Source organism: Eretmochelys imbricata, chromosome 11 (assembly GCF_965152235.1).
Source record: "Eretmochelys imbricata isolate rEreImb1 chromosome 11, rEreImb1.hap1, whole genome shotgun sequence".
Taxonomy (NCBI): Eukaryota; Metazoa; Chordata; order Testudines; family Cheloniidae; genus Eretmochelys; species Eretmochelys imbricata.
In genome coordinates this window covers 60,360,651-60,388,288 of record NC_135582.1, presented here as the reverse complement: position 1 = coordinate 60,388,288, position 27,638 = coordinate 60,360,651, and the positions used below count along the sequence as shown (strand labels likewise).

Sequence of the window (27,638 nt, the reverse complement as noted above, 5' to 3'; positions counted from 1 at the left end):
AAGAGGTGTTCTGCTCAATGAGTTGTTAACACCAAACATGAAACACTAAATTTACTTCGGCCATGATCCTATACAGCAGGGGTCGGCAACCTTTGGCATGCGGACCATCAGGGTAATCCGCTGGCAGGCCGCAAGACATTTTGTTTACGTTGACCATCCGCAGGCCTGGCCCCCCGCATGCTCCCCAACACCACAACCGTGGTTTGCTATTCCTGGAGAATGGAAGCTGCGGGAAGCGGCGGTCAGCACTGCGGCCCGCTGCTTCCTGCATCTCCCATTGGCCAGGAACAGCAAACTGTGGCCAGTGGGAGCTGCGGGGAGGCCATGCCTGCAGAAGGTCAACGTAAACAAAAGTCTCACAGCCCGCCAGCAGATTACCCTGATGGATCGCTTGCTGAAGGTCGTTGACCCCCGCTATATAGAGTCACTTTTAACTCTGTGCAGTGAGTAACCCTGCTGATCTAACCAGGATTACTCAAAACATATAAAGTTAAACATACATGTAAGTTTTTCATAATCAAGACATAGTAAGTAACACAAAGGATACAGTAGTAATAATATTCATTTTAACATTTAAATAAACAAAAATTCCATCTTAAAATTTGCACAAAGCTTCCACAGAATTTCTAGTCTCTCATGTACCAGAGTGTTGCAGAAACAAAAGCAGCTTTGCAGCAGAATACAGGTCCACCTTGTGTCAAAGTACATGGGGCCTTGTTATTATCATATTACTATAGCACCAAGGAGCCCTAGTCATGGACCAGGAGGACTTCATTGTGCTAGACACAGAACAAAATGACAGTCTTGGACCTTAACTTTGTTGTAGTCACGTCTGAATTCTTAACAGTGCAGTCTGAGGTCTGATTCTTCAAAATATTGTGTGCAGGCAGACCTTCACAACCTCGGTGCACTCCTATCAAAGCACTGTATACGGGACTCCACGTGGTCCTAAGGTACTGCCCAGGCAGATTGCTTTGAAGGATCAGGGTCTTAAAGCTCTCAATAAAGTTTCTCTGTTGTGACAGGTTTAAAACATTCATTTCAAAACTGTTATTGCAGGGTTTTTTGATTTGGTGATTTTAAGTAAGGAATTTGAATGAAACTGGAGATGAGATCACACAAATACAGAGAAGATCCTGAAGTTCAAAGCATGAACTTAATACAAGACAGAACTACAGAATATGTGCACAATGTGGCCTTCAGCTGCGGAGAACTGAACAGAATGCTGCAAAGATGTAGCTTCTACAAGCAGGCAAAAAGGACATTGAAAGTATAATTAATTCTAGCTGCTTCTAAAATTATTTCCTTTCACAGTGGCCCTGCAGGGCTTTTATGATACAGTGCTTGGCTTCCAGCTCTCTGAACAGATACATAATATTATCAACTGTTTCTAAGAGCTCAAGTATTTCAGCTGTCATTCTAAATTTTAATCTCACACTGATTGGTCTGTATGATCTAATTCCCAGTACCAGTCTCCTCACTAAAAATGGCAGTTAAAACATTTATTATTTATACGCTAAAATATTTGAAACCATTTTGATCCACTTGGCCCCTCAAGAAATCACACTAAAGTATAAACACAAAAAAAGAATAAATTCAGCAAGCATAGAATCATAGAAATGGGCTTGAAGGGACCTCAAGAAATCAACTAGTCCATTCCGCTGCACCAAGGCAGGACGAAGTATAACTAGACCATTCTGGACAGGTGTTTGTCTAACTATTCTTTAAATCCTCTAGTGATAGGGTTCCCATAATCTCCCCTAGTAACCTATTCCAGTGCTTAACTATCCTTACAGTTAGAAAGCTTTTTCCCCCCTAATATTTAACCTAAATCTTCCTTGCTACAAATTAAGACCATTACTTCTAGTTCTATCTTCAGTAGACATGGAGATCAATTGATCACTGTCCTCTTTATAAACTGCCCTTAACTAACTGAAGACTTATCAGGTGCCACTCTGTGTCTTCTTTTCTCAAGACTAAACATGCCCAGTTTTTTTAACCTTACCTAATAGGTCAGGTTTTCTAAACCTTTTATCATTTTTGTTGCTCTCCTCTGGACTCTCCTCAGTTTGTCCACATCTTTCTTGAAGTGTGGAGCCCAAAACTGGATACAGTACTCCAGCTGAGTCCTCACCAGTGCTGAGTAGAGTGGAACAATTACCTCCTGTGTCTTGCATGTGACACTCCTGTTAATACACCCCAGAATAATATTAGCCTTATGTGTAGCATAAAAGTGATGAGTAAGGCTAAGATTTTGTCAAGGATATTTTTAGTAAAAGTCAGGGACAGGTCACAGGCAATAAAGAAAAATTCATGGAGGTCCGTAACCTGTCCCTGACTTTTACTAAAAATATCCCTGACAAAATAGGGAGCCCAGCTGTGGGGCCCCACACCACCTGCAGAGGTTGGATGGATGCGGGGGCTGCTCCAAGCTCTGGGTGCCCCACCACCAGTGGGGACTTGGTGCTCCAGCGTTCACAGTCTCGGAGCTCCAGGGTGCCCCCGCTACCTGCCGCGGCCGGGAGCTGCAGGGGGCCCCACCGCAGCCAGGAGCTGTGGCCCCGCTACCTGCCGCGGCCGGGAGCTGCAGGGGGCCCTGCCGCGGCCGGGAGCTGCAGGGGGCCCCACCGCAGCCAGGAGCTGTGGCCCCGCTACCTGCCGCGGCCAGGAGCTGCAGGGAGCCCCACCGCAGCCAGGAGCTGTGGCCCCGCTACCTGCCGCGGCCGGGAGCTGCAGGGGGCCCCACCGCAGCCAGGAGCTGTGGCCCCGCTACCTGCCGCGGCCGGGAGCTGCAGGGGGCCCCACCGCAGCCAGGAGCTGTGGCCCCGCTACCTGCCGCGGCCGGGAGCTGCAGGGAGCCCCACCGCAGCCAGGAGCTGTGGCCCCGCTACCTGCCGCGGCCGGGAGCTGCAGGGAGCCCCACCGCAGCCAGGAGCTGTGGCCCCGCTACCTGCCGCGGCCGGGAGCTGCAGGGGGCCCCACCGCAGCCAGGAGCTGTGGCCCCGCTACCTGCCGCGGCCGGGAGCTGCAGGGGGCCCCACCGCAGCCAGGAGCTGTGGCCCCGCTACCTGCCGCGGCCGGGAGCTGCAGGGGGCCCCACCGCAGCCAGGAGCTGTGGCCCCGCTACCTGCCGCGGCCGGGAGCTGCAGGGAGCCCCACCGCAGCCAGGAGCTGTGGCCCCGCTACCTGCCGCGGCCAGGAGCTGCAGGGAGCCCCACCGCAGCCAGGAGCTGTGGCCCCGCTACCTGCCGCGGCCGGGAGCTGCAGGGAGCCCCACCGCCTGCGTTGGCCGGGAGCTGTGGGGGAGGGAGGGGCGCTGCCTACAGCAGCTCAGAGCTCCAGCTGCAGGGGGCCCCCACCATCTGTGGAGGCCAGGAGCTGCAGACCCACTGCCCGGGGCGGCTGGACACTCCACTGGGCCACCAGCACCCCGGCCAGGCCCACCAACGGGGGACCAAAGGGTGCAATTGCCCAGGGGCCTGGGCGATTTAAAAGGGCTCGGGGCCCCCAGCCGCTGTCACCGGAAGCACAGCATGGGTTAAGGCAGGCTTCCTGCCCGTGCTCACTCTGCACCGCTCCCAGCGGCTAGCACATCCCTGCGGCCCCTGGGGAGCGGGGTCTCCGTGCGCTGCCCCCGCCCCTAGCATCGACTCCGCAGCTCCCATTGGCACGAAAAACACCACAGCAGCCCAACACTGTAGCATTTAATTTCAGAAAGGGGAACTACAAAAAAATGAGGAAGTTAGTTAAACAGAAATTAAAGGGTACAGTGCCAAAAGTGAAATCTCTGCAAGCTGCATGAAAAGTTTTTAAAGATACCATGAAAGAGCCACCGTGGCTGAACAACAAAGTAAAGGAAGCAGTGAGAGGCAAAAAGGCATCCTTTAAAAAGCGGAAGTTAAATCCTAGTGAGGAAAATAGAAAGGCGCATAAACACTGGCAAATTAAGTGTAAAAATACAATTAGGAAGGCCAAAAAAGAATTTGAGGAACAGTTAGCCAAAGACTCAAAAAGCAATACCAATTTTTTTTTTAAAGTACATCAGAAGCAGAAAGCCTGCTAAACAACCAGTGGGGCCATTGGATGATCGAGGTGCTAAAGGAGAACTCAAGGACGATAAGGCCAGTGTGGAGAAACTAAATGAATTCTTTGCATCGGTCTTCAAGGCTGAGGATGTGAGGGAGATTCCCAAACCTGAGCCATTCTTTTTAGGTGACCGATCTGAGGAACTGTCCCAGATTGAGGTATCATTAGAGGTGGTTTTGGAACAAATTGATAAATTAAACAGCAATAAGTCACCAGGACCAGATGGTATTCACCCAAGAGTTCTTAAGGAACTCAAATGTAAAATTGCAGAACTAATAACTGTAGTCTGTAACCATTTAAATCAACTTCTGTACCAGATGACTGGAAGATAGCTAATGTGATGCCAATTTTTAAAAAGGGCTCCAGAGGTGATCCTGGCAATTACAGGCCTGTAAGCCTGACTTCAGTACTAGGCAAACTGGTTGAAACTATAATAAAGAACAATATTGTCAGACATATAGATGAACATAATTTGTTAAGGAAGAATCAACATGGTTTTAGTAAAGGGAAATCATGCTTCACCAATCTACTAGAATTCTTTCAGAGGGTCAACAACAATGTGGACTAAGGGGATCCAGTGGATATAGCGTACTTAGATTTTCAGAAAGCCTTTGATAAGGTCCCTCACCAAAGGCTCTTACGCAAAGTAAGCTGCCATGGGATAAGAGGGAAGGTTCTCTCATGGACTGGTAACTGGTTAAAAGATAGGAAACAAAGGGTAGGTATAAATGGTCAGTTTTCAGAATGGAGAAAGGTAAGTAATATAAGTAGTACAGACAATAGTTGAAGAGTACCTGATTAGGTTGTTTTTATTTAATTCCAAGGACCAGATGGTACCCCTGATATCTGTTCATGGAGGGGGTCTCTGTGTGTGGAGATGTCCCCATTACCAGATGGAATGGAGGTCAATCTCCTCTCATAGCTCAGTGGGAGGACTCTTCTGGACCTCACAGAGGGAGGAGTGGATGGACTGAGCAGACTGGGAGAAGGAGAGGGCAGGCAAGAGACACCACAATGTCAATATGTGTGTTTCATATCATCAGTATTGCCAACACGAAGTGTTCAAAAATCATGAATCAGGCCTTAAAAACTCATTAGATTTTTAAATAATAAATTTGGGGATATTTTTATTTGCCTTCTGATTTCTGAGCATTTAGAGTACACTTAGGTCACATATTCATGTTTTTCTCCACAACCATTTGGGGTAGGGTTTTTAAAACAAACAAACAAACACACACACACTGAGATTTCCATGTAATCACTTGACTCTAAGAACTCGGGCTTTAAGAAAAAAAAACACCAAATATCACAAGACTTGCAATGAAATCACGAGAGATGGCAACACTCATACTCCTCTAGCTCCACAAAGAATGCACAGAGAGATAATACAGCTGGGACTGTAATATCTTTTTAACTAGGGTGACCAGACAGCAAATGTGAAAAATTGGGACAGGGAGTGGGGGTAATAGGAGCCTATATCAGAAAAAGATCCCAAAATTGGGACTGTACCTATAAAATATCTGGATATCTGGATATCCTGGATATACCAGGATATCTGGTCACCCTATTTTTAGCAGAATCCCCAGAGAGGTCCTTGAAGAAGCAGGGCAAGATTTTGGTAGTGTGGCTCCAGTGGGCCTCCATGCATATCTCTCCTCTCCATGCAATCCACCAGAATCTATAGTTGAGGTTTGGGCCCTTGGCATTTTTGCACGCATGTAGAAAAAAATCTCTTCCCCCCCCACTGCCCTGTCATGAGATAATGTAGGAAACATCTACACAACGAAGTCCTCACCGAGACCTCCTCTAGTACCTCTGGTTTAGTATGGGAGGGATTGATGTAGACTCAAGTCTTATGTGTAAAAATTGTCATTTTCTTGTTCTTTTACAGAAAAAGGCAGCAAAGTCCTTAAAAGCCCAATCCAACTTCTCTCTCTTTTTTCATTACTCTGAGTCCAGAGACATCTGTGGGTTAGTTTCTAATAGTACAGTGTGAAAAGACTACCATATATTAAAATACTGTTTCTAATTATAGTCTTGATAGATCTGAAGTTCCTTGCTAATGTGAAATTAAACCTGAATGTAGGCTACACAACAAATTGTATTTAAAAAAAAGTAAAGAGATATTCTTGGCTACTGAGGAAATAAAGTGAGAGAAGGTCTCACCTCCAAAAGCAGACTGAATGAAGTACGCTGTATCTTGGTTTCAAGAATAGCATTTAGCTGCTGGAAGATAAGCCATATACAATATCTGGTTTGCAATCAGAACAGCAGTACCTCAAGAACATTTTATCTGAAAACTTAAAAATATACAGAAAAATGTTCTTTATTAAAAAAGAGAAAAAACTTCACTGAAAGATAAAACGTCCCCTTACATTGATGTTGAACCCATTAGTTTTCATTTCTGACATTAAATCAAAGAGCAGCTAACTGCTTTCAATTGAGGGATGTCACTTACTCAGCATCTGTAAAAATGTTGGGCCACAAAAGAACGCATGTACCAGAACAATGAAAGTGAAACTACTTTACAAAGGCAGGTTAAAACTATTTTAATTGCAACAGACTCAATAATTAAATATTTCACAAGAGCAACATTCTTGGACATATCTCACAGATCAGAAAATACTAAAAACTGCAGAAAAACTGCTAGGAAAAATATTTACATAGTCTCATAGACTTTAAGGCCAGAGGGACCATCATGATCATCTAGTCTGACCTCCTGCACATTGCAGGCCACAGAACCTCACCCTCCCACTCCTGTAATAGACAACTCAACCTCTGGATGAGTTACTGAAGTCCTCAAATCGTGATTTAAAGACTTCAAGTAACAGAGAATCCATCATTTACTCTAGCTTAGACCAGCAAGTGACCCCATGCCCCATGCTGCGGAGGAAGGTGAAAAGAAAAAAAGGGTCTCTGCCAATCTGACCTGGAGGAAAATTCCTTCCTGACCTCAAATATGGCGATCATTTGACCCTGAGCAAGACAGCGAGACCCAACAACCAGACACCTCAGTAAGAATTCATTGCAGCAACTCAGAGCCCTCCCTATCTAGTGTCAGATCTCCAGCTGTAGGAGATATTTGCTACTAGCAGTTGCAGATGGGCCATGTGCTATTGCAGGCAATCTCATCATACCATCCCTTCCATAAACTTATCAAGTTCAGTCTTGAAACCAGTTAGTTTTTTTGCCCTCATTGCTCCCTTTGGGAGGCTTCACCCTTCCAGAACTTCACTCTTCTGATGGTTAGAAACTTTCATCTAATTTCAAGCCTAAACTTCAATTTCAAACCTGTTTATATCCATTTGCTCCTGTGCCAACATTGGCCCTTAATTTAAATAACTCCTCTCCCTCCCTGGTGTTTATTTTCTCTGATGTATTTATAAAGAGCAATCTTATTTCCCCTCAGCATTCCTTTGGTTAGCCTAAACAAGCCAAGCTCTTTGAGTCTCCTCTCATAAGGTAGGTTTTTCATACCGATGATCATCCTAGTAGCCCTTCTCTGCACCTGCTCCAGTTTGAATTCATCTTTCTTAAAGATGGGAGATCAGAACTGTATATAGTATTCCAGATGAGTTCTCACCAGTGCCTTGTATAGTGGTAATAACAGTTTCCTATCTCTACTGGAAATATCTTGCCTGATGCATCCTAGGATTGTATTAGCCTTTTTCATGGCCATATCACATTGGTGGATCATAATCATCCTGTGATCAACCAGTTATACCCAGGTTTTTTAACTCCTCTGTCGTTTCCAATTGGTATTTACCCAGCTTATAGCAAAAATACTTGTTAGTCCTTAAATCCGTGACCTTTCACTTTGCACTATTAAATTTCATTCAATTCTATTACTCCAGTTTTCAAGGTCATAGAAAGCTTCTTGTATTATATTCTGGTCCTCCTCCATATTGGCAACACCTCCCAACTTTGTGTCATCTGCAAATGTATATTTTCACAGGTGTGAGCAGTCTAAAAATCAGGCCTTTAAATGGAAAGCACTCTGTAACTAACTTTATTACTTTTCTTTTTCAAAAAAATCCTTTTTTTCCTATTACAAAACTTAGGAATGCGGTCTATGAAACGGTCGTGTTCCCCTCCCTTCAGTAAACCCATATTCCCTCCCTTCTCCAATAATTTTCACAGTAAGAAGTTTCGGCCAAACCTAAACACTGAGTTATATGTGCTTATGTGCAATAGCTGGGCTTGTACAAGCAGGCACTTCCTGCATGCAGATCAGAAGGAGAGCCACTGTCTGCCTTATTGGAGCCTAGGATGTTTCTGTTTACAAATCCTGGAGCCAGGCTGGGGCACTGACTGGAGGCGTCAGCATGCTGTCTGCTTCCTTGCTACACTCAGCCTTTGTCTGGGTCTGCGTCAAAGAAAGAACAACAGTGCTGTGCTAGCAGCAAAGGGCGGTTTAAATACACGGCACCAGTGTACTGTATTTACAGTCCTGTTCAGAAAGATAAAAGTAAGGATTAATTTACTTTTAACAAAGCCATATGCCTTTTCGTTCAGGATTCAGTTGAGTTTTAAGTCAAATCTTATCAATATGTGATGAGAACTGAACTGATTTAGTGAACATACTGTACTGTGTGATATTTATTTCAATATTTTTATCTTAAATATTTGACAACAGCATGAACAAATAAAACTAGAAAATTTAGACAACTAATCTGTTCAGAGAATCATGTCAGTATATAGAGATACAGTGTGAATGGGTTTATGACAACCACCTCGTTTCTGTTTCACATCTTAATACTGGAGACAACTGCATACTGTATCCCCTCCCTTTGTTATAGCAAATATTCTACTACTAAAATGTAGCTCTTCAGTGCATCAATACAACATCACATTCCTGTATTTTCATTTGGCATAACATTGTACAACGCACAAAACAACATTCCTGTACTTTCTAATTTGATGGAATGTGTTATGGTTATGGAGCTGTGGGTTAAACACTTATGTGACATTTCAAAAATTATTAAGTTTGTGTGAAGAGTGCCTATTCAGATAACCAGTGCTATTTTCCAAAAGGTACTCCGTGGTTAATGCACTGATTTTAGTCGATGTGCCTGCATTACACACAGTAAAATACTTTGAAGATTTTTTGATCCCATCTTCAATGATAATACATCCTGATCAGAAACCACCAGGGTCCAGAGGAACTGACAGTATGACTGGAAGAAAGTCTAATGTTAGAATACTGGGGACATGTGTGAGAGGGAAAGAAACAGGACATACAGAGACACAAAGTTGAAGTGCCTACACAGAAAGGTGTGAAAGCCTCATTATGTATGCCTCCAGCTAACTGTGTAAGCCTCAACTGTTCCCTATGAACAAAACTTCCTATATTTAAATAAATCAAAACCAAAAAACCTCTCTGTTGGTCAGTAACGAGTGAGAAAATTGTGTTTGTGTTTATATAAACCATGGATGTACTGTATGTTTATTCCATGCCTAAAATGTCCAAATAATTCATATATACTGACAGTGGCCTGTAAAACTAGAGGAGTCAGGGGACCAGGCAAAAAACTAAATGTGAGCCCTGTTTTTCCCATTAGCCCTCCCACTCCTCTGCTGTTTTCCTCATCTGCCTTCTCTCCAATAACCATTTTTTATCTTTTACCAGCTTGCTTAATTATGTTTTTTCTAGTTATGTTACCAGAATAATTATTCTTGTTCATTCTTCTGAATAGCAGTTTATCTTACCAGAATATTCCGCAGGTCAGGTAACTGTTGGGCAGGCCAGCACTGTAAACAGTTGAGTGGATAACTGAGGCACATACAGCAGGTAGTTCAGGCCAGCAAAGACTCTCTGAATGGGTCTATGCCCTTCTGTTGTACTTTACTCTTGTCACTGAGGAAAATGGTGTACAATACCTCCCTCTTTCACTCACCATCCCAGCTAGCACCCAAGCACTTTCACTTTTCTCCTTCCCAGCTCTACCAGCACTCTTTCTCTACCACTCTCACTCTCTCTGTTATCCTCTTTCCTTTTCCTCCTTCCAGCCCCAGCTAGCACCCAATGTCATTGCAGAGTCCTCTCTCCACACTACCGGGGATCTTCTGTGTCCCTTCCCACAATACAGCAGAGGTGGAGCCTGCCATGGCTAGATCTTTTCGTTTGGACACTGCTGGCTCAGGGCTTGTCTACACTGGCACTTAACAGCGCTGCAACTTTCTCGCTCAGGAGTGTGAAAAAACACTTCCCGGAGCGCTGCAAGTTTCAGCCATTCCCCTTGTGGAGGTGGTTTTTTTTAGAGAGCTGGGCTGTCTCTCTCCTTAGTTCAAGGTATGTGGGGCACAGTAAGGAAGTAGCAGAAATAGGGAAAAATCTTTGTGATCCTTGATTCATTCTGACTACTGGGTAGAATAAATAAATATATAAAATTGAAAAAAAGTTTTTAAAAATGGAGGAAAAAATCCTAAGAGAGGTGGGGAGGAGGAGACAGGAGTTAAACAGAAAAGGAGAAGATTAAGAGAAAATGAAGAGAAGGCAGAGACATGGCAACCGCATAGGGACATAGCCTGCGGAAATAGAGGGCTTTCTTTTTGTTTTTGGTTCGGACTGTCTTTAATAGGCTCCATAAAGCCGAAGAACTGAATACAGGGTTGGAGGAGAAGATTGCCTATCCAACAATCCATCACTTGGAGGAGGGGAGGGAGGTTCATTCAAGGTAAAGTAGCCCATTAACACCTCTGCAGTCATAGGACAAAAAGAGGGGGTTAGCGGGTTACTGATTGTTGCAATAAAGCTGTAATGCTGGGAGTACCTTTCCCAGACCTGAAGAAGAGCTCTATGTGGCTCTAAAGCTTGTCTTTCTCCCCAACAACAGTTAGTCCAATAAAAGATATTACCTCACCCACCTTGTTTCTCTAATATCCTGGGACTGACATGGCTACAACTACAGAGTTTACACCTGATAGTTCCCCAGGATCAAACAGCTTAACTGAAATACAGTTTTCATTTCTGAGAAGCCAACTGAAAGTGGTTTCTGCCCTGCTGACTTTCACCAACTAAATAACTAGCTCTTGTATACAAACTTTTTTTAAAAAAAGGGAAAAGAGCATTTTCTAGTGGTTAGACTATAAAACCAGAAGGTAAGAATTCTATGTTCTATTCCCAGCTCTGCTACTGACTCACTGCCTGACCTAGGGAGGTCACTTCACCCCTCTCTGTGCTTCACTTTAGCCATCAGTATAATGGGGAAAATAATACCTTACCTAACCTCAGAGGCCTGTTGTGACACTTGTTGGTAGAATATCTTGAAGATGAAAAGTACAACAGTAATAAAGAGTCATACATGTTTTGTACATATGTAGAATATTCCTAAGGATCTAAAATAGTTTGACTACAGATGGAATGAGTAGGGCTGGGATCAGAACTCCCAGCCCTTTGCTCAGACCACTAGATGAGCCCACTACTACAGAGTATGTTTGGAAAAATACAATGCTACTTCTACTCTGTGATAAGTCCCATCTGCCCTATATTAACAAACTTGAAGTGCACCCCAAACAGTCAATAATACAGAAGTTCACAAAGAGATTGAACAGAGAGACAAGGTGGGTGAGGTAGTATCTTTTATTGGATCAACTTCTGTAGAGCTCTTCAGGAAGTTTGCAGACAAAAGTCCAAAATTCTAAGGAACTCAAAAAGTAGAGTGAATTCAATTCAAAGCTGATTTCTGAGTACTTCTATGGTTTCAGTCAAACCTTTTGCACACTGGAATACCTAGCTATTGTAAATATATGTGCCTTTAACATTTCTATTCTGGATATACTACTTGCAATTTATTAAAAATACAAACACTACTGAATCAAGCCCAAAATGTTCTGTTTGCCTATCCTGGACTTTGATATATCCCTTCTTTGACCATTTCAAAAACACATAGTAAAATTAGATACGTTTATTACCGCAAGCAATAACTTCACAAGACAACGATTCTTTACATAAACACTTGCTGGAAAAACCTGTAGCTTGTAGTAATCTAATTAGAAATGGGTAAGCCAACCATTTTTTAAAAATGCTAGCATACAATGAAGATACATTTCTGACAAACATACTGCATGCTGATTTACTCAAATCCTGAATGTACCATGAAATTCAGTCAAACATATAGCAAAAAGTAGACCTGTTAAATGAAGAGAAATCCTTTGTACCAAACAACAAAGTAACATTACGATACTCCTGAAGGACAATGAGTTAACTATTCCAGGGGACCTTAAAAGTAACTTTCTCTATTTAATTTAATAAATATTTAAAATCAGTGGGATAGATGTTTCCATTCTTATTTTAATGGCTACATTATAAGACAAAAACATTTGTCTACTGACAGTGTAATGGTACCTAAATAAATGTACCAGACACTTTGACAGACATCATAACAACACAAGGAGCCAGTACATCAATGCAACTGCTATGATTTCAAACACACAATAAAGGTTTATCATTGTTAATTGAATTGAGCATGTTCAGTATCAACTTTTTGTACCATTTTGACTGATCCTTGTAAAATGTGCAAGATTCAGGTACTTCAGCTCTAGCGTAAGTGGAGGCTGTAAATGGCTGCAAGCAAAATCAAGTGATGTCAGCATGAAGAATGCAGATCTGGTAATAAGTATCAAACCCCATCCACGCTGCCCCATACACTTTTCTCTCTTGCAAGCATCCGTTAAGTAAGAAGCAGGGTTTGGGCAGAAAATGGGTTTATCTAGAGAGACACGGAATAACGTGTTATCCTCATCATGCTAATTAAGTACTTAGCCATGCAGTCCCCTACAGTAGGTAATACTTCTTCTCGTGAGAATAATATCGTGGCCCCCCAGCTGTGTTCTCCTTCATGCAGGACTCAGCTGCCCTCTATCCTCATCCTACTCATTATTGTCTAAACTAGTATTTATACATATAACGCTGCACCAATTCAATGGAGGAGCCAGTGCAACATAGGGTGGGGGGAAGCTATACACATTAACAACTTTTGTATCATGTTTCACGCTGATCTAATCTGTCTGAAACACTATAAACGAGATAAAGAATTTACAACCTTGGAATTTTTTCCATTAGGAAATGTTAATCTTCATTATAATCTTCACAACATGCACTGCAGCACTCCAAGTCCTTTTCACCTCTTGTCTCTGCATGGCTTTATATCTTTTCTCTTAATTTGGAAATCAATCTAATTTAATTGACATGTTCATAAAATAAAACAAAATTATGAAAAGAAAAATGTCACTGGAATGCCTCAGAAAGATATTCAAAAAAATCTCATAAATTTCTTTTACATATATTTGCTTGTTGTATGCTCTCACACTGACATTACACACCTGCAATGATATGGTAACTACTGGCAGTCCGCTGCTGAAAATGCGAAATCTGGTCTCTTATTTCCTCTCAAAGACTTAGCAAGCTCTGCCCAGGTCTGTCAAGGACCTGTCTCACTAGAGGTTAACCTTTTGGCTAAGTTCAAGAGAAACATTCTTAATTTACCTCTCAGACAAAAGATTCAGAGACAACTGGTCATTCATTTCCTGATTCTGTTTAACTGATTTAAATTACTGAATGTGTCAGCCAGTGACCATACAATACAGTCAGCAGTCTGAAAAACAAACTCTCGTTTCAGCACTGTGTCAAAAATCATCAAAGGGAAAATACTAACTCTGAGAATCCATTAAAAAGGAGGATTATAAATTTATCTGATCTCCATTTGGGGATTGTTATATTTGTGCCCTCTTCTTCTTCCTCCCTCCCTCCACACATTTAAGGACAAATAAAAAATGTGGTAAAGATATAAACAGGTCATGGAAGTGACATGACTGTTCTAGATTTGCATTTAATATGTATCTAAAAGTACAGAATAACAGTGTTCATTGAGTAGGACACCTGACTGCATTCCTGTAATATGGTTAAAACACACACCTTTTACCAAAAATTAAAGTTAAAAACACCAAGGCCTTGACACTAACAACTAATGACAATATGGAATTAAATACATTTTAAAAATACAGCTATCAATATAAAAAGAGGTTAGGTCTATCACAGTCACACTAATGACATGTGTCTAACTTTTAATTTCTACATTTATATTCAGCAATTGTTTTTTAAACAGGAGCAAAATATTTCTTTTTATGTGTAACTACAGCAAAATAAAAGCACCCAGCAGAAATGGTAAGACAAACACTTTTAAAGAAATGATACAGTAATGCCATGTCTGCAGTATAGAACTGCACCACTGACCAGTGCATCCACACTATTTATCAAGTTTCAGGCACACAAAGTGCACTGAAATGACATACAACACTCTTGTAAGAGTTGCAGGGCTTGTGGATTAGTGCATCTCTGCAAAATTCTTGACACAGCTCTCTGGAGAGGATGCATAGTGCCTTTCGTCTACATCAGAGGTGGGCAAACTACGGCCGATGGGCCACATCTGGCCCGCAGGACCGCCCTGCCCAGCCCTTGAGTTCCTGGCTGGGGAGACTAGCTGCCAGCCCTTCCCCTGCTGTCCCATCTCCCCAGCACTCTGGGCGGCAGGGCTGCAAGCTCCTGGCAGGCAGCACGGCGGGCTCTGGCCGGGCGGTGCAGCTGCCAGACATGCTGCTCTGAGCGGCATGGTAAGGGGGCAGGGAGCCGGCGGGGGGTGGGGGGGGGTGGATAAGGGGCAGGGAGTCCCGGGGGGCAGCCAGGGGACAGCGAGCAGTGGGCAGCTGGATGGGGCAGAGGTGGTCAGGTGACAGGGAAAGGGGGGGTTGGATAGGAAATGGGGTCCCGGGAGGGGGAAGCAGTCAGGGGACAAGGAGCAGGGGGGATTGGATGGGTCCAGAGTTCTAAGAGGGGCAGTCAGGGGGTGGGAAGTGGGAGGGGGTGGATAGGGGGAGAGGGCCAGGCTGTTTGGGGAGGCACAGCCTTCCCTACCCGGCCCTCCATACAATTTTGGAACCCCGATGTGGCCCTCAGGCCAAAAAGTTTGCCCACCCCTGGTCTACAGTGTATATTTACATCTACTCATATTTTTGGTTTGCTCCAATGGATGGTATCTCTGAATCGTGTTGGGTCTGGTTACGTCTTGTGAAGACAGGGGTATGCCTTGCTATATCCACGCAAATGTAAATACTTCAGGGTATGTCTAAACTACAGCTGCTGACAAGACTGACCATGGGTGTGCTAGCAGTGCTCAGAAAGGCAAAGAAGCTTACTACTATTCTTCTAGTTTGTTTATTTGATATTTTCAAATAGCTTTCTATTTTTCATTTCATTGTGGTTGGGCTTTTTGTGCTTTGTATCGCAGCTGTACTAAGTTTTCACTCTCTTGTTTTCCACTAGGTTCCAGAGGCAGGAGTATCAGGACTTGTGTCCAAAAGGGAAGACATTCCTCCATGTCTCTCACTGTGGCTTCCTCTGACAGCTAGTGCAATGAGGTTCCTGGGAATGTGTCATTCTTTTACGGGGGGAGGTAAAAGGAAAGTGGATGCACTTTGGATATAAGGAATGAGCATGAGAAGTTGCATAACCTTTAACTGTGTTCTTTCTTTCAGATCTTAGGTCAATAGGAGATGCTACTAAAGCAGCACAGAGACTACTATAGCAACTGTCCTCCCCTCAGAAAAATACCTACATTGGGAAGAGCAGGAGAATGGGTGCGTCTGAACTTGTGTTTGTTCATCTAAGCCCTGGTCTACACTAGGACTTTAGGTCGAATTTAGCAGTGTTAAATCGATGTAAACCTGCACCCGTCAACACGACGAAGCCCCTCATTTCGACTTAAAGGGCTCTTAAAATCGATTTCCTTACTCCACGCCTGACAAGTGGATTAGCGCTTAAATCGGCCTTGCCGGTCGAATTTGGGGTACTGTGGACACAATTAGACAGTATTGGCCTCCGGGAGCTATCCCAGAGTTCTCCATTGTGACCGCTCTGGACAGCGCTCTCAACTCAGATGCACTGGCCAGGTAGACAGGAAAAGAACTGCGAACTTTTGAATCTCATTTCCTGTTTGGCCAGCCTGGCAAGCTGTAGGTGACCATGCAGAGCTCATCAGCAGAGGTGACCATGCAGAGCTCATCAGCAGAGGTGACCATGCAGAGCTCATCAGCAGAGGTGACCATGATGGAGTCCCAGAATCGCAAAAAAGCTCCAGCATGGACTGAACAGGAGGTACGGGATCTGATCGCTGTATGGGGAGAGAAATCCGTGCTATCAGAACTCCGTTCCAGTTTTCGAAATGCCAAAACCTTTGTCAAAATCTCCCAGGGCATGAAGGACAGAGGCCATAACAGGGACCCGAAGCAGTGCTGTGTGAAACTTAAGGAGCTGAGGCAAGCCTACCAGAAAACCAGAGAGGCCAACGGCCGCTCTGGGTCAGAGCCCCAAACATGCCGCTTCTATGATGAGCTGCATGCCATTTTAGGGGGTTCAGCCACCACTACCCCAGCCGTATTGTTTGACTCCTTCAATGGAGATGGAGGCAACACGGAAGCAGGTTTTGGGGACGAAGATGATGATGATGATGATGAGGTTGTAGATAGCTCACAGCAAGCAAGCGGAGAACCCGGTTTTCCCGACAGCCAGGAACTGTTTCTCACCCTGGACCTGGAGCCAGTACCCCCGCAAACCAACCCAAGGCTGCCTCCTGGACCCGGCAGGCGGAGAAGGGACCTCCGGTGAGTGTACCTTTTAAAATACTATACATGGTTTAAAAGCAAGCCTGTGAAAGGATTAATTTGCCCTGGCATTCGCGGCTCTCCTGGATGTACTCCCAAAGCCTTTGCAAAAGGTTTCTGTGGAGGGCAGCCTTATTGCGTCCTCCATGGTAGGACACTTTACCACTCCAGGCCAGTAACACGTACTCGGGAATCATTGTACAACAAAGCATTGCAGTGTATGTTTGCTGGCGTTCAAACAACATCCATTCTTTCTCTCTCTGTGTTATCCTCAGGAGAGTGAGATATCATTCATGGTCACCTGGTTGAAACAGGGTGCTTTTCTTCAGGGGACACTCAGAGGTGCCCGTTCCTGGGGGCTGTTTGCCTGTGGCTGAACAGAAACATTCCCCGCTGTTAGCCACATGGAGGGGGGAAGATTGAGGGGGTAGCCACGCGGTGGGGGGAGGCAAAATGCGACCTTGTAATGAAAACACATGTGCTATGTATGTAATGTTAACAGCAAGGTTTACCCTGAAAGAGAGTGTAGCCACTGTTTTATAAAATGTGTCTTTTTAAATACCGCTGTCCCTTTGTTTTTCCTCCACCAGCTGCATGTGTTTCAATGATCACAGGATCTTCTCCTTCCCAGAGGCTAGTGAAGATTAGAAAGAACATAAAACGCACTCGTGATGAAACGTTCTCTGAGCTCATGCTGTCCTCCCACACTGACAGAGCACAGATGAATGCGTGGAGGCAAATAATGTCAGAGTGCAGGAAAGCACAAAATGACCGGGAGGAGAGGTGGCGGGCTGAAGACAGGGCTGTAGCTCAAATGTGGCGGCAGCATGATGAGAGGAGGCAGGATTCAATGCTGAGGCTGCTGGAGGATCAAACCAGTATGCTCCAGTGTATGGTTGAGCTGCAGCAAAGGCAGCTGGAGCACAGACTGCCATTACAGCCCCTGGGTAACCCACCGCCCTCCTCCCCAAGTTCCATAGCCTCCACACCCAGACACCCAAGAACGCGGTGGCGGGGGGCCTCCGGCCAACCAGCCACTCCACCACAGAGGATTGCCCAAAGAACAGAAGGCTGGCATTCAATAAATTTTAAAGTTGTAAACTTTTAAAGTGCTGTGCTTAAAGTGCTGTGTGGCATTTTCCTTCCCTCCTCCACCACCCCTCCTGGGCTACCTTGGTAGTCATCCCCCTATTTATGTGATGAATGAATAAAGAATGCATGAATGTGAAGCTACAATAACTTTATTGCCTCTGCAAGCGGTGATCAAAGGGAGGAGGGGAGGGTGGTTAGCTTACAGGGAAGTAGAGTGAACCAAGGGGCGGGGGGTTTCATCAAGGAGAAACAAACAGAACTTTCACACCGTAGCCTGGCCAGTCATGAAACTGGTTTTCAAAGCTTCTCTGATGCGTACCGCGCCCTCCTGTGCTCTTCTAACCGCCCTGGTGTCTGGCTGCATGTAACCAGCAGCCAAGCGATTTGCCTCAACCTCCCACCCGGCCATAAATGTCTCCCCCTTACTCTCACAGATATTGTGGAGCGCACAGCAAGCAGTAATATTGGAATATTGGATTTGCTGAGGTCTAAGCGAGTCAGTAAACTGCGCCAGCGCGCCTTTAAATATCCAAATGCACATTCTACCACCATTCTGCACTTGCTCAGCCTGTAGCTGAACAGCTCCTGACTACTGTCCAGGCTGCCTGTGTACGGCTTCATGAGCCATGGCATTAAGGGGTAGGCTGGGTCCCCAAGGATAACTATAGGCATTTCAACATCCCCAACAGTTATTTTCTGGTCTGGGAATAAAGTCCCTTCCTGCAGCTTTTGAAACAGACCAGAGTTCCTGAAGATGCGAGCGTCATGTACCTTTCCCGGCCATCCCACGTTGATGTTGGTGAAACGTCCCTTGTGATCCACCAGAGCTTGCAGCACTATTGAAAAGTACCCCTTGCGGTTTATGTACTCGCCGGCTTGGTGCTCCGGTGCCAAGATAGGGATATGGGTTCCGTCTATGGCCCCACCACAGTTAGGCAATCCCATTGCAGCAAAGCCATCCACTATGACCTGCACATTTCCCAGGGTCACTACCCTTGATATCAGCAGATCTTTGATTGCGTGGGCTACTTGCATCACAGCAGCCCCCACAGTAGATTTGCCCACTCCAAATTGATTCCCAACTGACCGGTAGCTGTCTGGCGTTGCAAGCTTCCACAGGGCTATCGCCACTCGCTTCTCAACTGTGAGGGCTGCTCTCATCTTGCTATTCATGTGCTTCAGGGCAGGGGAAAGCAAGTCACAAAGTTCCATGAAAGTGCCCTTATGTACGCGAAAGTTTCGCAGCCACTGGGAATCGTCCCAGACCTGCAACACTATGCGGTCCCACCAGGTCTGTGCTTGTTTCCCGAGCCCAGAATCGGCGTTCCACAGCATGAACCTGCCCCATTAGCACCATGATGCATGCATTGGCAGGGCCCATGCTTTCAGAGAAATCTGTGTCCATGTCCTGATCACTCACGTGACCGCGCTGACGTCGCCTCCTCGCCCGGTATCGCTCTGCCAGGTTCTGGTGCTGCATATACTGCTGGATAACGCGTGTGGTGTTTAATGTGCTCCTAATTGCCAAAGTGAGCTGAGAGGCCTCCATGCTTGGCTTGCTATGGCGTCCGCACAGAAAAAAGGCGCGGAATGATTGTCTACTGTTGCTCTGACGGAGGGAGGAGCGACTGACGACATGGCTTACAGGGAATTAAAATCAACAAAGGGGGTGGCTTTACATCAATGAGTATTTCAGGCAGGACTTCATGGAGGGTTCCAATAAGAAATGGTGCACCTAAGTAATTGTTCTTATTGGAACAAGCAGGTTGGTCTGGCCTCTGATTGATACATGGCTAGATTTACCTCGCTGCACCTTCTCTGTGAGTGACTGCAGTGTGACTCCATGCTAGAGGAATGAGTCCCCTAGACGGGGGGTGGGGGGGAAGCAAATGAGTACAAAACAAATCTGGTCTATTTCTTGTTTTGATCCACTCCATCTAACTTTTACATCTTTGGCTGGCAGCAGACGGTGCAGAAGGACTGCAAGCCATCCACATCTCATGGCTGCTCGGCAGAAGATGGTACAAGAGGACTGCTAGCCATCCTCACCTCTTGCCTGCCCGGCAGAAGATGGTACAGTAGGACTGCTAGCAATCCATATCGCCTGCCTGCTCACCATAAGATGGTTCAATAGGACTGACTACAGGACTAAAGAGAATGACCTGGTCAAGTCACTTCTAATGTAGTCCCTGCAGCCATGTCTGCCCAGGCCACGTCGGCCAGGAGCACCTCGGACATGACAATGACGGCTACCAGTCCTATTGTACCGTCTGCTGCCACAAGGCAATGGGTTGCTGCTGCTGTGTAGCAATGCAGTACCACGTCTGCCAGCACCCAGGAGACGTACGGTGACGGTTACCTGAGCGGGCTCCATGCTTGCCGTGGTATGGCGTCTGCACAGGTAACTCAAGAAAAAAGGCGCGAAACGATTGTCTGCTGCTGCTTTCACGGAGGGAGGGAGGGAATGGGGGCCTGACAATATGTACCCAGAACCACCCGCAAGAATGTTTTAGCCCCATCAGGCATTGGGATCTCAACCCAGAATTCCAATGGGCAGCGGAGACTGTGGGAACTATGGGATAGCTACCCACAGTGCAACACTTCGGAAGTCGACGCTTGCCTCGGTACTGTGGAAGCACTCCGCCGAGTTAATGCACTTAATGCACTTAGAGCATTTTCTGTGGGGACACACACACTCGAATATATAAAACCGATTTCTAAAAAAAGACTTCTATAAATTCGACCTAATTTTGTAGTGTAGACATACCCTTAGTCTGCTCATTAACCTGTGACTTTTTCTCTCTGTTTTCCAGGTGAAACTCCATGGGATAAAAAGTATATATATTTTTTAAAAGTATACCTGTTTTACAAAATATAAATAAAGTTGTACTTGGCAAACCTATTTCTGCATCCCTTTGTTACACATGTGGTGAGTGAGTAAAGAGAGAGCCAAGACCAAGAAAGAGCATCCTAAATTGCTCCAAATGAAGAATAGGGTTGGACAGAGCAAAGATCAGCTGAATATTGACTCAGCCATGTACATACAATTGGTGAATAGGTTGACAGGTGGCAAAGCCAGAGCTCTGAGCCACCACCTGGGTAAGCAGGAACATTGTCTGGCTACACCGCTAGAATTAGCCTTACTACTGCAATTCCAACACTTACATTTCCTGTCCAAGTGTTACAATGCTGCAGTGACCTGATGATGCAGGATGGTGCTTGAGTCTTGCTCGGACAAAGTATAACTTTGAGGTTGTGTGTATATCTGTGCACTATTCTAAGAAGTTTTACATATGGACATGAGGTGTTTTACTAGCACAGTAATGGTATGGAAATGGGTGTTCTGCCTTTTGCTATGATGGGAGCAGGATTGGAACCAATCTTTTGAGATGCTGAGTGTCCTCAATTTCTGTGCAAATTTATGGTAGGTAAACATCCTCTTAACCAGACAGAAGGCACTCAGCAGAACTGGGTTGCTAACTGAAAAAAAGACTGGTAGTCTGGAAATATGTAATCAGTCTGATTGGGCTATTCAAAGGAGCTTAAAGGAATTAAGTGGTTATGTCCTATTCAGATTCAATGGGATCTGAGCACTGAACTCCATTAGGCTCCTCTGAAAATCCCAGCCTCTATCTTTATCTTAAAAAAACACATGAAAAAGGTAAGGAATAGATGTGGATTGGACAAGGAGCATGAGTCATGTTAACCATGGTTACAATAGTGATTTTTTTTAATGAGGTATATAATGCTTAGTAACACATTTGAAAGGGTCTCTTCTTTCTCCTATAGCAGTGGCTCTTAAACTGTGGGTCAGGACACCAGAGTCGGTCACAACCCCGTTTTAATGGGATTGCCAGGGCTGGCGTTAGACTTGCTGGGGCTCAGGGCTGGGCCCCCCCCCCAGACCTGAAGCCCTCCAGCTTCGGCACCCTCCATGATGGCAGGGCTTGGACTTTGGCCCCCCCTGCCTGGGGCGGTGGGGCTCAGGCTTCGGTCCCCCTTCCTGGGGCCATGTAGTAATTTTTATTGTCAGAAAGGGGTCACGGTGCAATGAAGTTGGAGAAACCCTGTCCTACACCTTTCCTCTTTCAGTTTCTGCACATGCCCTTGGGGGCTGAATTCATAATTCACCCTGTTTAGACATACATCTCATGCTGCTAAAGTTATCTAAAGAATTAGGCTCTTAAAAGCTGTGGCCCTGTATTTGTATGGATATGCACTATATGAACCATCCACAAGACACATTCATTTATTCTTTTATAGATTAGATTTTAAGATAAAGCACATATCTGTTCCTTAAAAATTTTTAAATCATGAACAAACACTGCAATGTCCTTTAATGAACTGGTGAAATCAAACAAGATTTCTTAAAAATAAACACAAGAGCCCGCTAAACAAACATGCACCAGAAAAAATGTTGTCTCTAAAAAGATCTGTGTCCATTATGATAGTAGCAAGCATCCCCAGGTAGGAGAACATTCTGCAGGTTTCTAACAGCCTGAATAATCAGACTTCCCATTCCTAAGCCAGTACTAGTGGAAACTGCAACAAGGACAAGTTTCTCTCACACACTTTACTAAGGGCTTGTCTCACTGACAATTTACAGCACTGCAACTTTCTTGCTCAGGGGTGTGAAAAAACACCCCCTCAGCACAGCAAGTTTCAGCGCTGTAAAGCACCGGTGTAGACAGTACTCCACGAGGGGCGTAGCTACCAGCGCTGGTGGTGGGTTTTTTAGAGCGCTGCGCTGTGACCACACGAGGTATGTTAAAGCACTTCCGCGGCAGCGCTTTAGCATTGCCAGTGTAGACTAGCCCTAAAATGATTGGATCTTAGTTTCTATAGCAACTGAGCCCTGTTCTTTTTATTTATGACTTTATAAATACACTATAATAACCAAAATAAATATAAAGAATAGCGCATATCAACAAAAGCAAATTTCAATGAATAAGTAAAACAATATTCCTAAGACTTCCAAATGAAGAGAACAGAAGAAAAGCAAGATGACAGGGAAGAATAATACTTGATTGAAGTACAGGAGAAGAAGAAAAAGAGAACAAGGAAAGAAACAATACAAATAAATAGAAGAATATGCAAGCTCTATATAAAAACTAATCTAGAGCATCTCATAGCAACATAGATACTTCATACATATTCAAATGTATGTCAGACTGTTACTGTCAGAAATAAATATCATATTTTTCTGAATCCATCCAGTTCTTCTTGTTTCCTGAACATCAATCTCTCTAGAGTAGCCAGGTTGAATAAGTAGATTTGTTGGAAGAAGAAAAGGAGGACTTGTGGCACCTCAGAGACTAACAAATTTATTTGAACATAAGCTTTCGTGAGCTACAGCTCACTTCATCAGATGCATTCAGTGGAAAATACAGTGGGGAGATTTATATACATAGAGAACATGAAACAATGGGTGTTACCATACACACTGTAAGGAGAGTGACCACTTAAGATGAGCTATTACCAGCAGGAGAGTGGGGCGGGGGGGACCTTTTGTAGTGATAATCAAGGTGGGCCATTTCCAGCAGTTGACAAGAATGTCTGAGGAACAGTGGGGTGTGTGTGTGGGGGGGGGGGGGGGGATAAACATAGGGAAATAATTTTACTTTGTGTGATGACCCATCCACTCCCAGTCTCTATTCAAGCCTAAGTTAATTGTACCCAGTCTGCAAAGTAATTCCAATTCAGCAGTCTCTTGTTGGAGTCTGTTTTTGAAGTTTTTTTTCTGTTGAAGAATTGCAACTTTTAGGTCTATAAGCGAGTGACCAAAGAGATTGAAGTGTTCTCCGACTGGTTTTTGAATGTTATAATTCTTGACATATGATTTGTGTCCATTTATTCTTTTACGTAGAGACTGTCCAGTTTGACCAATGTACATGGCAGAGGGGCATTGCTGGCACATGATGGCATATCACATTGTTAGATGTGCAGGTGAACGAGCCTCTGATAGTGTGGCTGATGTGATTAGGCCCTATGATGGTGTCCCCTGAATAGATATGTGGACATAGTTGGCAACGGGCTTTGTTGCAAGGATAGGTTCCTAGGTTAGTGGTTCTGTTGTGTGGTTGCTGGTGAGTATTTGCTTCAGGTTAGGGGGCTGTCTGTAAGCAAGGACTGGCCTGTCTCCCAAGATCTGTGAGAGTGAGGGATCGTCCTTCAGGATAGGCTGTAGATCCTTGATGATGCATTGGAGAGGTTTTAGTTGGGGGCTGAAGGTGATGGCTTTGATTTAGATTTGTTGGTCCTCATTTCTTGATGCTGACACTTCTGTGTTTTATATAATTAGCCATTTGGGAACAAAAGCAGTGCAGAGTAACCAAACCTTCTGAGAATTGTTAAGACCTATCTTCACATTTAAGAGTTCCCAGATAAAAAGATTTCCTGCTTTAGGTCAGGCTGGCACGCTCTCTTTTCCAAGAAGGTCAGGGGCTCTTCCTCCATAAAATACCAAAGAGGTAGAGGGAATGGACTGCTGAGGCAAGAGAATTTACAGGGCGGATGGAAGACCGCAGCCTGGCTCTGCCCCTCCTCTCTGGGAGTTGGGGGACTGCCTATCCCCCATGGTGCCTCTGGGTATGGAGACTGAACGTTGGGGCCATCTGTCAGGTATGGCACAGCTCTGGTCTCTCTTACCCTGTATAACTACAGTTGCGCTAACAGTTCCTAGATGACATTCCCAGTGCAGTTTCCTGTGCAACATGTGTAACTGCTGCACTAGTACCAGTGGTGGCAGGCAGGACATGGGCACAGCTCTTTAGAATGTTTATGTTCAGTTATTATTTTGGCATGTTGCTCAGGCCCTTCAAGTGAATTTACAGAATTAGGAATCTTGCTCTTCTCTGCACTGCTATTCAGAACATGATTAATAATTGTTCTTTAAACAATTAAAATATAATCAACAGCTGTACATATACTCTGCAAAATATAAAAACCACAAGTATATTTTTTCCCCTTGATCTTTCTTGAATCTCTCCCTTTTTGTCAGCAGGGATTTTAATAGCACAATTATGTACAGGGGGGTCACTGGTGAAGCTTTTAGTGAGTGCCTTCATCACCTCCTGTCTGGATTATAAAAACACAATTTATTTGGGCTTGAAAGCATCAGCTTCAAGAAAAACTGCAATCAGTGCGGAATGAAGTAGCACTCCTAATCAGCTATGCACATTACCAAAGTACCAAAGTAGCTTGCTGTGGTGCTCTCTTTGCTGGCTGCCCACTGAACACATTGTTAAATGTAAATGTATTAAATCAGTCCTTATTTTCAAAGCACTAAATGGCATTGGCTGAGCATACCTAAAAGATTGCCTCACCTTCTGGGACTTTCTCCTCAGAACCAATGGAACTTTCTAAAACAAGGGCAATGCTTGTTTGCACAGGAAGTAGGGCTTTCTCAGAGACTGACTGTAACACACACTCCAACCAGAACTAAGATTTATCACAAAAGTCGCAACATTCCAGTCCAAATACATGGTGCACTACTTTGAAATTGCCTTCCCTTTGAACATTATAAAGGACATGAAGTTACATATCACATTGGTAGATGTGCAGGTGAACGAGCCCCGGATGGTGTGGCTAATGTGGTTAGGTCCTATGATGGTGTCTCTTGAATAGCTATGTGGACAGAGTTGGCACGAGGGTTTGTAGCAGGGTTTGGTCCCTGGGTTGGTGTTTTTGTTGTGTGGTGTGTAGTTGCTGGTATTTGATTCAGTTTGGGGGACTGTCTATAAGCGATGCACTGGATGAGGTACACCACATGTTGTGAGAGACATGTGTAGGACCCAAGAATCTTGAAAGGTGTGTTGTGGGGGGTATTGATCATTGTAGAAATGGAGATATGTCTGTACAGTGTTAAAGGAATGTGTAGCACTTTAGAGACACACAAGACAACTTGGTCCCTGCCCCAATCTAACGCAGTGATGTCAAAGAGACCATTTAAATGCTTAAAGTTAAGCACTTGTGTGCTTGCAGGATTAGGGTCTAAGTAAGAAATCAAAACTAAAACAGTAGAAACAATTTTTTTTATACTTTAAAAACAAATCTGACTTCACCTCTGTCATCAGACGCACAAATCAAGGTTATATCAAGGCAAGTTATATCAAAGTAACTGTCAAATCCTACCCTCTATTACTCACAGCTCTCTTTCAGTTTCCAATATATTTTCTGAAGAATACTGGTAAGGTCCATTTTCTTTGAACTCAGTGTTATACCATACTACTGATTTCTGCTGATACAGCCCTGATTAAACAGACACATTGTGCTGCTCTCATTTATCAAATGAAATGAAAACAGCAGATTGATAAAGCAATAAATAGGGAATTTATTCACAAAGTGAAATGCCTTTACAAAAAATGTCTTTGAAATGTTCCCACTTTTACAAACAAAACTGAGATAAATATACTGCGTGTCTGTTATCAGTATTTTGATCTTTAATGCATATATATATTTGTAACAACATTCCTCTACACAGACTTTAGTTTTTCTGTCTACAGGAAGTTCTGTCTTCACAGCTTACAACATTTCAAATGTTACGACTACAGTTGCACACAAAGCTTCTATTTTAGATTCAGTAAAGATATGTTTGATGTTGAGACACTTGTGTTCTTATAATGGTTAAAACATTAAATGCTGCTGAAGTCAATCTTTAAGAGATATTCAGCTTTTGGTAGATCCACTTCTAACTGCAATCATTAATTGAAGTTACCTGACTCATGTGACCAGGTATCCTGGTTCTGAGAGACTGTCTGAAGTATTTTTGCTGGTTCTGAAAAAGCTGGATTTTATCCCATCTCAGTATAAACATGTAGGTGGATACTGAACTGCCTTAACCTGCTCCACTCTGGCTCCCTGTCAGCATACTTATCTCTTCCATTTGTACCCCCCTTTCTTAAACCCACATGCTGAAACCTTTTTACTCACATTCAATGTCCACCCTCGATGGTCTTAATTAGCATGTCCTGATTTTGTGCTTCCTAAACATGGTCACACTCTGATCAATGCACTCAGTCTGCATCCCATGTTAAAAAACAGAAAACCTTTTAATTTACTTCTTATAATCAAATAACCAATGGCAACAAGCTGGGGCAATGGATTCTTCTTAAAAGCGGCCACACCCCGACCCTTCCTGTTCCCCTGAGGTCCTCCCCGGCCAAGCCAGAAGCCGGAGCTGGGCCAGGGAGCCTGGACCCCTGCACCTGCCCAGGGTGGAGGACCCGAGAACAGCCCCAGGCTCATGTCCCCACTCCCTAAACCCTCAGCCCAGGGCAGGTGGAGGCTCTGTAGCTCCCCACAGCTCCCCCGGCTCTTATCCCAATACACCTCCAGCTTCTGGCCTGGCCTGGGGGTGGGGCTCAGGGGGCTTTAGAGCCACAGCCAGGCCCTGGTAAGAGCTGCCAGGGCAGCTGTGGGGAGCCGTGGACCCTCCACCTGCCATAGGTGGGTTGCCCAGGGGGTAGGCACATGAGCCGGGGGCTGCTCTCAGGCCCAGCCCCCAGCCCCCCCTCCCCCCACCCCGGCAGATGGAGCGTCCGCGACTCCCCACAGCTGCCCAGGCTCCCTGGGCTGCTCTTACCTGGGTCAGACTCCAGGTTATGACGTGGCCAGAGAGTAAGGCCTCGGCGAAAAGAGGAGAGTTAGGGGGCCAAGCTCATGGCAAAAAGTGGATGGGCCAGGCCCAGCCACTTTCTAAAGTGGGAGAGCCATTGCCACTTGGCCCCCCCATTCTAGTTCCCCTGGCAACAAGTCTACCTTCTTAGATTTTTAAACCATTTTTCAATTTTCAGACAAAAATT

General features: G+C 44.7%; 2 protein-coding genes across 3 annotated transcripts in view; one reads left to right on the top strand and one right to left on the bottom strand.

Annotated features, from left to right (window-relative positions):
• Window positions 1-27,638, bottom strand: part of BMPR2 (bone morphogenetic protein receptor type 2) — a 178,215-nt gene that overhangs the window by 39,798 nt on the left and 110,779 nt on the right. The gene's annotated exons all lie outside the window — the stretch shown is intronic.
• On the top strand, window positions 15,853-17,886 carry LOC144272205 (uncharacterized). The gene is made up of 2 exons (XM_077830124.1): window positions 15,853-16,743; window positions 17,334-17,886. Exons 1-2 carry the CDS (start codon window positions 16,106-16,108, stop codon window positions 17,389-17,391), a joined length of 696 nt encoding a protein of 231 aa, XP_077686250.1. The 5' UTR covers window positions 15,853-16,105; the 3' UTR covers window positions 17,392-17,886.

Excerpts from the sequence above, each read along its gene's own strand:
- LOC144272205 (XM_077830124.1), top strand. The coding sequence starts at position 16,106 with ATGCAGAGCTCATCAGCAGAGGTGACCATGCAGAGCTCATCAGCAGAG. Across the intron at positions 16,744-17,333 it reads AGGCGGAGAAGGGACCTCCG|CTGCATGTGTTTCAATGATC; the intron begins GTGAGTGTACCT and ends TTCCTCCACCAG.